The 9,821-nt window shown below is 43.6% G+C and overlaps 1 protein-coding gene across 1 annotated transcript in view; it reads left to right on the top strand.

Moving 5' to 3' along the window:
* LOC145877405 (CWF19-like protein 1) overlaps positions 1-7,984 on the top strand; it is a 34,372-nt gene extending 26,388 nt beyond the window's left edge. The window contains exons 13-14 of the mRNA XM_082972761.1: positions 2,326-2,423; positions 6,073-7,984. Of these exons, the coding sequence (XP_082828887.1) occupies positions 2,326-2,423; positions 6,073-6,217 (243 nt within the window). The 3' untranslated portion in view covers positions 6,218-7,984. The remainder of the gene's footprint in view (positions 1-2,325; positions 2,424-6,072) is intronic.
* Positions 7,985-9,821: the final 1,837 nt, after the last annotated feature.

Genomic DNA, 9,821 nt, shown 5'->3' with positions numbered 1-9,821 from the left:
GAATAACCTGCTTCTTACTCATTTACATTTTAGTCATTTTAGCAGACGCTCTTATCCAGAGCGACTTACAGTAGTGAATGCATACATTTCATAACATTTTTTTTTCTCCGTACTGGCCCCCCCCCGTGGGAATCGAACCCACAACCCTGGCGTTGCAACCACCATGCTCTACCAACTGAGCTACACATTCTGTTTCTGTAGAAAAAGACAACTTCAAATCTTATCTTCTTAACCAGGTCATCTGTTTTTTAGGAACGTTCCCTTGGAGAACCATCCAATAACTGAACATGAAGTTCATCTGGAACATTCTAATGAGAGTTTAAAAACATATTTCATTTCTAGTTGATGATGATGATAATGCTAGGAGACGGTAATGCTAGATGATAATGCTAGGAGATGATATGAAATGGTAATGCTAGGAGATGGTAATGCTAAGAGATGATAGGAGATGATAATGCTAGGAGATGGTAATGCTAGGAGATGATATGAGATGATAATGCTAGGATATGATAATGCTAGGGGATGATAATGCTAGGGGATGATAATGCTAGGAGATGGTAATGCTAGGAGATGATAGGAGATGGTAATGCTATGCGATGGTAATGCTATGAGACGGTAATGCTATGCGATGGTAATGCTATGAGACGGTAATGCTATGAGATGGTAATGCTAGGAGATGGTAATGCTAGGAGATGATATGAGATGATAATGCTAGGAGGTGGTAATGCTAGGAGGTGGTAATGCTAGGAGGTGGTAATGCTAGGAGATGATATGAGATGATAATGCTAGGAGATGATAATGCTAGGAGATGATAGGAGATGGTAATGCTAGGAGATGGTAATGCTATGAGATGGTAATGCTAGGAGACGGTAATGCTAGGAGATGATATGAAATGGTAATGCTAGGAGATGATATGAAATGGTAATGCCAGGAGATGGTAATGCTAAGAGATGCTAGGAGGTGATAATGCTAGGAGGTGATAATGCTAGGAGGTGGTAATGCTAGGAGGTGGTAATGCTAGGAGATGGTAATGCTAGGAGATGATATGAGATGATAATGCTAGGAGATGATATGAGATGATAATGCTAGGAGATAATAATGCTAGGAGATGGTAATGCTAGGAGATGGTAATGCTAGGAGACGGTAATGCTAGGAGACTATATGAAATGGTAATGCTAGGAGATGATATGAAATGGTAATGCTAGGAGATGGTAATGCTAGGAGATGATATGAAATAGTAATGCTAGGAGATGGTAATGCTAAGAGATGCTAGGAGGTGATAATGCTAGGAGGTGATAATGCTAGGAGGTGGTAATGCTAGGAGGTGGTAATGCTAGGAGATGATAATGCTAGGAGATGGTAATGCTAGGAGATGATAGTAGATGGTAATGCTAGGAGATGATATGAGATGGTAATGCTAGGAGATTGTAATGCTAGGAGATATGAAATGGTAATGCTAGGAGATGGTAATGCTAAGAGATGATAGGAGATGGTAATGCTAGGAGATGGTAATGCTAGGAGATGGTAATGCTAGTAGATGATAGGAGATGGTAATGCTAGGAGATGGTAATGCTAGTAGATGATAGGAGATGATAATGCTAGGAGGTGGTAATGCTAGGAGATGATAATGCTATGAGATGGTAATGCTATGAGATGGTAATGCTAGGAGATGATAATGCTAGGCGATGGCAATGCTAGGCGATGATAGGAGACGATAATGCTAGGAGACGATAATGCTAGGAGACGATAATGCTAGGAGACGGTAATGCTAGGAGATGATAATGATAGGAGATGATAGGAGATGGTAATGCTAGGAGATTATATGAGATGATAATGATAGGAGATGTAATGATAGATGGTAATGCTAGGAGATTATATGAGATGATAATGCTAGGAAATGGTAATGCTAGCAGATGATAATGCCTGCTAGGAGATGGTAATGCTAGGAGATGATAATGCTAGGAGATGGTAATGTCAGGAGATGATAATGCCAATAGATGGTAATGCTAGGAGATGGTAATGCCAGGAGATGATAATGGCAATAGATGATAATGCTAGGAGATGGTAATGCCAGGAGATGATAATGCCAGGAGATGGTAATGCCAGGAGATGGTAATGCCAGGAGATGATAATGCCAGGAGATGGTAATGATGAAACTGTGGTCGTCTGTAGCCCAGTTGGTAGAGCATGGTTCTCTGCAACACCAGGATAGTGGGTTGGATTCCCGGGACCACCCAGACGTTAAATGTAACAGGACTCCTAAGTTGCTTTAACATATTTTCTGATAATGCTCGGTTATAATAAGTAATAATTTGTTTCTATCAGATTGCTCCTCCAGGGACACCGTACTTCTACGTGGAGCTGGACTCTGGAGAGAAGCTCTTCTACCGCATTCAGAGAAACTTCCCTCTGCAGTTTGGCAGGTATATACGCACACACACACACCATGTATGATCTAACCTACAAACTAGCGATGTGAATCTTTCAAGGATAAAGCGTTACCTGTCTAACAGAATACAGAGGGTGCGCTTTAACCCTCTCCAACATAATCCAGGTAGAATCAGGAATTCCCCAGGGCGTTACCTGTCTAACAGAATACAGAGGGTGCGCTTTAACCCTCTCCAACATAATCCAGGTAGAATCAGGAATTCCCCAGGGCGTTACCTGTCTAACAGAATACAGAGGGTGCGCTTTAACCCTCTCCAACATAATCCAGGTAGAATCAGGAATTCCCCAGGGCGTTACCTGTCTAACAGAATACAGAGGGTGCGCTTTAACCCTCTCCAACATAATCCAGGTAGAATCAGGAATTCCCCAGGGCGTTACCTGTCTAACAGAATACAGAGGGTGCGCTTTAACCCTCTCCAACATAATCCAGGTAGAATCAGGAATTCCCCAGGGCGTTACCTGTCTAACAGAATACAGAGGGTGCGCTTTAACCCTCTCCAACATAATCCAGGTAGAATCAGGAATTCCCCAGGGCGTTACCTGTCTAATGTTTCAATCTTTACTATTGAATTGCCATTGGCTTTGAGTAAAGCCAGAGTGTCTATGTGTGCTGGTGACTCAACACTAAACACGTCAGCTACTACAGCGACTGAAATGACTGCAACACTTAACAAAGAGCTGCAGTTAGTTTCAGAGTGGGTGGCAAGGAATAATTTAGCCCTAAATATTTCTAAAACGAAAAGCTTTGTATTTGGAACAAAACGCTCACTGAATCCTAAACGTCAACTAAATCTTGTAATGAATATTGTGGAAAATGAGCAAGTTGAGGAGACTAAACTGGTTGGAGTAACCCTGGATTGTAAACTGTCCTGGTCAAAACATATTGATGCAACAGTAGCTAAGATGGGGAGGAGTCTGTCCATAATAAAGCACTGCTCTACCTTCTGAACTGCACTATCAACAAGGCAGGTCCTACGGGCCCTAGTTTCTACCTTCTTAACAACACTATCAACAAGGCAGGTCCTACAGGCCCTAGTTTCTACCTTCTTAACAACACTATCAACAAGGCAGGTCCTACAGGCCCTAGTTTCTACCTTCTTAACAACACTATCAACAAGGCAGGTCCTACAGGCCCTAGTTTCTACCTTCTTCACAACACTATCAACAAGGCAGGTCCTACAGGCCCTAGTTTCTACCTTCTTAACAACACTATCAACAAGGCAGGTCCTACAGGCCCTAGTTTCTACCTTCTTAACAACACTATCAACAAGGCAGGTCCTACGGGCCCTAGTTTCTACCTTCTTAACAGCACTATCAACAAGGCAGGTCCTACAGGCCCTAGTTTCTACCTTCTCAACAACACTATCAACAAGGCAGGTCCTACAGGCCCTAGTTTCTACCTTCTTAACAACACTATCAACAAGGCAGGTCCTACAGGCCCTAGTTTCTACCTTCTTAACAACACTATCAACAAGGCAGGTCCTACAGGCCCTAGTTTCTACCTTCTTAACAACACTATCAACAAGGCAGGTCCTACAGGCCCTAGTTTCTACCTTCTTAACAACACTATCAACAAGGCAGGTCCTACGGGCCCTAGTTTCTACCTTCTTAACAACACTATCAACAAGGCAGGTCCTACGGGCCCTAGTTTCTACCTTCTTAACAACACTATCAACAAGGCAGGTCCTACGGGCCCTAGTTTCTACCTTCTTAACAGCACTATCAACAAGGCAGGTCCTACAGGCCCTAGTTTCTACCTTCTCAACAACACTATCAACAAGGCAGGTCCTACAGGCCCTAGTTTCTACCTTCTTAACAACACTATCAACAAGGCAGATACTTTATGGAACAGAGGGGACTGTGAAGAGACAGAGCGCACACGATAACATAGCTGCTGCCTTGGCAGGAAGTAATGGGGATCCATAATAAACCCCAGGAAGAGTAGCTGCTGCCTTGGCAGGAACTAATGGGGATCCATAATAAACCCCAGGAAGAGTAGCTGCTGCCTTGGCAGGAACTAATGGGGATCCATAATAAACCCCAGGAAGAGTAGCTGCTGCCTTGGCAGGAAGTAATGGGGATCCATAATAAACCCCAGGAAGAGTAGCTGCTGCCTTGGCAGGAACTAATGGGGATCCATAATAAACCCCAGGAAGAGTAGCTGCTGCCTTGGCAGGAACTAATGGGGATCCATAATAAACCCCAGGAAGAGTAGCTGCTGCCTTGGCAGGAACTAATGGGGATCCATAATAAACCCCAGGAAGAGTAGCTGCTGCCTTGGCAGGAACTAATGGGGATCCATAATAAACCCCAGGAAGAGTAGCTGCTGCCTTGGCAGGAACTAATGGGGATCCATAATAAACCCCAGGAAGAGTAGCTGCTGCCTTGGCAGGAACTAATGGGGATCCATAATAAACCCCAGGAAGAGTAGCTGCTGTCTTGGCAGGAAGTAATGGGGATCCATAATAAACCCCAGGAAGAGTAGCTGCTGCCTTGGCAGGAACTAATGGGGATCCATAATAAACCCCAGGAAGAGTAGCTGCTGCCTTGGCAGGAACTAATGGGGATCCATAATAAACCCCAGGAAGAGTAGCTGCTGCCTTGGCAGGAACTAATGGGGATCCATAATAAACCCCAGGAAGAGTAGCTGCTGCCTTGGCAGGAACTAATGGGGATCCATAATAAACCCCAGGAAGAGTAGCTGCTGCCTTGGCAGGAACTAATGTGGATCCATAATAAACCCCAGGAAGAGTAGCTGCTGCCTTGGCAGGAACTAATGTGGATCCATAATAAACCCCAGGAAGAGTAGCTGCTGCCTTGGCAGGAACTAATGGGGATCCATAATAAACCCCAGGAAGAGTAGCTGCTGCCTTGGCAGGAACTAATGGGGATCCATAATAAACCCCAGGAAGAGTAGCTGCTGCCATGGCAGGAACTAATGGGGATCCATAATAAACCCCAGGAAGAGTAGCTGCTGCCTTGGCAGGAACTAACGGGGATCCATAATAAACCCCAGGAAGAGTAGCTGCTGCCTTGGCAGGAACTAATGGGGATCCATAATAAACCCCAGGAAGAGTAGCTGCTGCCTTGGCAGGAACTAATGGGGATCCATAATAAACCCCAGGAAGAGTAGCTGCTGCCTTGGCAGGAACTAATGGGGATCCATAATAAACCCCAGGAAGAGTAGCTGCTGCCTTGGCAGGAACTAATGGGGATCCATAATAAACCCCAGGAAGAGTAGCTGCTGCCTTGGCAGGAACTAATGGTTAAACATTTGATCCAGGGACTGATGCACTAGGATCTTAAACATTTGATTCAGGGACTGATGCACTAGGATCTTAACCATTTGATCCAGGGACTGATGCACTAGGATCTTAACCATTTGATCCAGGGACTGATGCACTAGGATCTTAACCATTTGATTCAGGGACTGATGCACTAGGATCTTAACCATTTGATCCAGGGACTGATGCACTAGGATCTTAACCATTTGATCCAGGGACTGATGCACTAGGATCTTAACCATTTGATCCAGGGACTGATGCACCAGGATCTTAACGATATGGGTGAATCATTCCAGCCCAACTGAAAACAGTTACTAGCGTGTGTCTCTGTGTGGTGCAGGGAGGTGTTGGCCAGCGAGTCGGTCCTGAACATCCCAGAGAGGGCGGACTGGAGAGGGTGTAAACAGACCCCAGAGGAAGAGGAGAGTCTGAGCAAACAGCTACGAGACGACTTCCAACCATACGACTTCGCTCTGGAAGACTGAACACCTACACACACCTGTACCGTACAGTAGGGGTGTAATGGTATTCACACTGTACCGTACAGTAGGGGTGTGATAGTATTCAATCTGAACCATACATTGTAACGTACAGTAGGGGTGTAATGGTATTCACACTGTACCGTACAGTAGGGGTGGAATGGTATTCACACTGAACCATACATTGTACCGTACAGTAGGGGTGGAATGGTATTCATACTGAACCATACATTGTACCGTACAGTAGGGGTGTAATGGTATTCATACTGAACCATACATTGTACCGTACAGTAGGGGTGTAATGGTATTCACATTGTACCGTACAGTAGGGGTGGAATGGTATTCACACTGAACCATACATTGTACCGTACAGTAGGGGTGTAATGGTATTCATACTGAACCATACACTGTACCGTACAGTAGGGGTGGAATGGTATTCATACTGAACCATACACTGTACCGTACAGTAGGGGTGGAATGGTATTCACACTGAACCATACATTGTACCGTACAGTAGGGGTGGAATGGTATTCATACTGAACCATACATTGTACCGTACAGTAGGGGTGGAATGGTATTCATACTGAACCATACATTGTACCGTACAGTAGGGGTGTAATGGTATTCATACTGAACCATACATTGTACCGTACAGTAGGGGTGTAATGGTATTCACACTGAACCATACATTGTACCGTACAGTAGGGGTGTAATGGTATTCACACTACCGTACAGTAGGGGTGTAATGGTATTCACACTGAACCATACATTGTACCGTACAGTAGGGGTGTAATGGTATTCATACTGAACCATACATTGTACCGTACAGTAGGGGTGTAATGGTATTCACACTGAACCGTACATTGTACCGTACAGTAGGGGTGTAATGGTATTCACACTGAACCATACATTGTACCGTACAGTAGGGGTGTAATGGTATTCATACTGAACCATACATTGTACCGTACAGTAGGGGTGTAATGGTATTCACACTGAACCGTACATTGTACCGTACAGTAGGGGTGTAATGGTATTCACACTGAACCATACATTGTACCGTACAGTAGGGGTGTAATGGTATTCACACTGAACCATACATTGTACCGTACAGTAGGGGTGTAATGGTATTCACACTGAACCATACATTGTACCGTACAGTAGGGGTGTAATGGTATTCATACTGAACCATACATTGTACCGTACAGTAGGGGTGTAATGGTATTCATACTGAACCATACATTGTACCGTACAGTGTCCCTCCAACTAGTAATTTCTACTATCATTGTGAGCTTCCACTTCTCCCACCTGCTGACTTCACCTACTAAGGACATTTTCGGCAGTTAAATGCAACAAAACATTTATTCATAAATAGCAATCTGTGAATGTTTATTTTTTTTAAAAAACTATAATTTGTTTAAAAGCGTGACAGCTGTATTTTTAGGTTGACGCAGCTTGTTGGCCGTTTTTAGCCAATCGGTGATTCTGACTCCCTGGTACACGGCCTCATGGTTACAAAACGCAGGGTCAGAGTGGAAACGTGAAACGGCCCAACATAACAGAGGCGGAGATCTTCCCTTCACTTCCTGCCTTTGGAGGCGGAGATCTTCCCTTCACTTCCTGCCTTTGGAGGCGGAGATCTTCCCTTCACTTCCTGCCTTCTCTCTGTTTTTTTTTTACTTCAATCCAACCGTCTGAAATAGTTGTTTTCACAATGTGGAGATAAATCGGTGGCGTCGTTTTGGTCCCTGATTAAAAGCATTTTTTTTTTTTGTATGTTTGTTTTTGAGTCTTGATTTTCTTTCCTACTCAAAGCTTTCCCAGAATGCTGTGTGTGTGTGTTCGTAGAGAGGATGGAAGTCTCTCTGGTGTTGGAGCTTCCTGATGAATCGTCCGCCTGTAGAGGCTCATCCTGACCAGCAGAGGGCAGCGTCTACTACACCAGGGGTATATTACTGAGGACTAGTTCACCAGGGGTATATTACTGACTAAGGACTAGTTCACCAGGGGTATATTACTGACTAAGGACTAGTTCACCAGGGGTATATTACTGACTAAGGACTAGTTCACCAGGGGTATATTACTAAGGACTAGTTCACCAGGGGTATATTACTAACTAAGGACTAGTTCACCAGGGGTATATTACTGACTAAGGACTAGTTCACCAGGGGTATATTACTAACTAAGGACTAGTTCACCAGGGGTATATTACTGACTAAGGACTAGTTCACCAGGGGTATATTACTAAGGACTAGTTCACCAGGGGTATATTACTAACTAAGGACTAGTTCACCAGGGGTATATTACTAACTAAGGACTAGTTCACCAGGGGTATATTACTAACTAAGGACTAGTTCACCAGGGGTATATTACTGACTAAGGACTAGTTCACCAGGGGTATATTACTGACTAAGGACTAGTTCACCAGGGGTATATTACTAACTAAGGACTAGTTCACCAGGGGTATATTACTAACTAAGGACTAGTTCACCAGGGGTATATTACTAACTAAGGACTAGTTCACCAGGGGTATATTACTGACTAAGGACTAGTTCACCAGGGGTATATTACTAACTAAGGACGAGTTCACCAGGGGTATATTACTAACTAAGGACTAGTTCACCAGGGGTATATTACTAACTAAGGACTAGTTCACCAGGGGTATATTACTAACTAAGGACTAGTTCACCAGGGGTATATTACTAACTAAGGACTAGTTCACCAGGGGTATATTACTAACTAAGGACTAGTTCACCAGGGGTATATTACTAACTAAGGACTAGTTCACCAGGGGTATATTACTAACTAAGGACTAGTTCACCAGGGGTATATTACTAACTAAGGACTAGTTCACCAGGGGTATATTACTAACTAAGGACTAGTTCACCAGGGGTATATTACTAACTAAGGACTAGTTCACCAGGGGTATATTACTAACTAAGGACTAGTTCACCAGGGGTATATTACTAACTAAGGACTAGTTCACCAGGGGTATATTACTGAGGACTAGTTCACCAGGGGTATATTACTAACTAAGGACTAGTTCACCAGGGGTATATTACTAACTAAGGACTAGTTCACCAGGGGTATATTACTAACTAAGGACTAGTTCACCAGGGGTATATTACTAACTAAGGACTAGTTCACCAGGGGTATATTACTAACTAAGGACTAGTTCACCAGGGGTATATTACTAACTAAGGACTAGTTCACCAGGGGTATATTACTGAGGACTAGTTCACCAGGGGTATATTACTAACTAAGGACTAGTTCACCAGGGGTATATTACTAACTAAGGACTAGTTCACCAGGGGTATATTACTAAGGACTAGTTCACCAGGGGTATATTACTAACTAAGGACTAGTTCACCAGGGGTATATTACTAACTAAGGACTAGTTCACCAAGGGTATATTACTAACTAAGGACTAGTTCACCAAGGGTATATTACTAACTAAGGACTAGTTCACCAGGGGTATATTACTAACTAAGGACTAGTTCACCAGGGGTATATTACTGAGGACTAGTTCACCAGGGGTATATTACTAACTAAGGACTAGTTCACCAGGGGTATATTACTAACTAAGGACTAGTTCACCAGGGGCATATTACTA

The sequence above is a fragment of the Salmo salar genome, unplaced genomic scaffold (assembly GCF_965601325.2).
Source record: "Salmo salar unplaced genomic scaffold, fSalSal1 ptg001230l, whole genome shotgun sequence".
NCBI classification, from domain to species: domain Eukaryota; kingdom Metazoa; phylum Chordata; class Actinopteri; order Salmoniformes; family Salmonidae; genus Salmo; species Salmo salar.
Note: the sequence above shows the minus strand (reverse complement) of the source record. Positions and strands in the feature narration are given on the sequence as shown.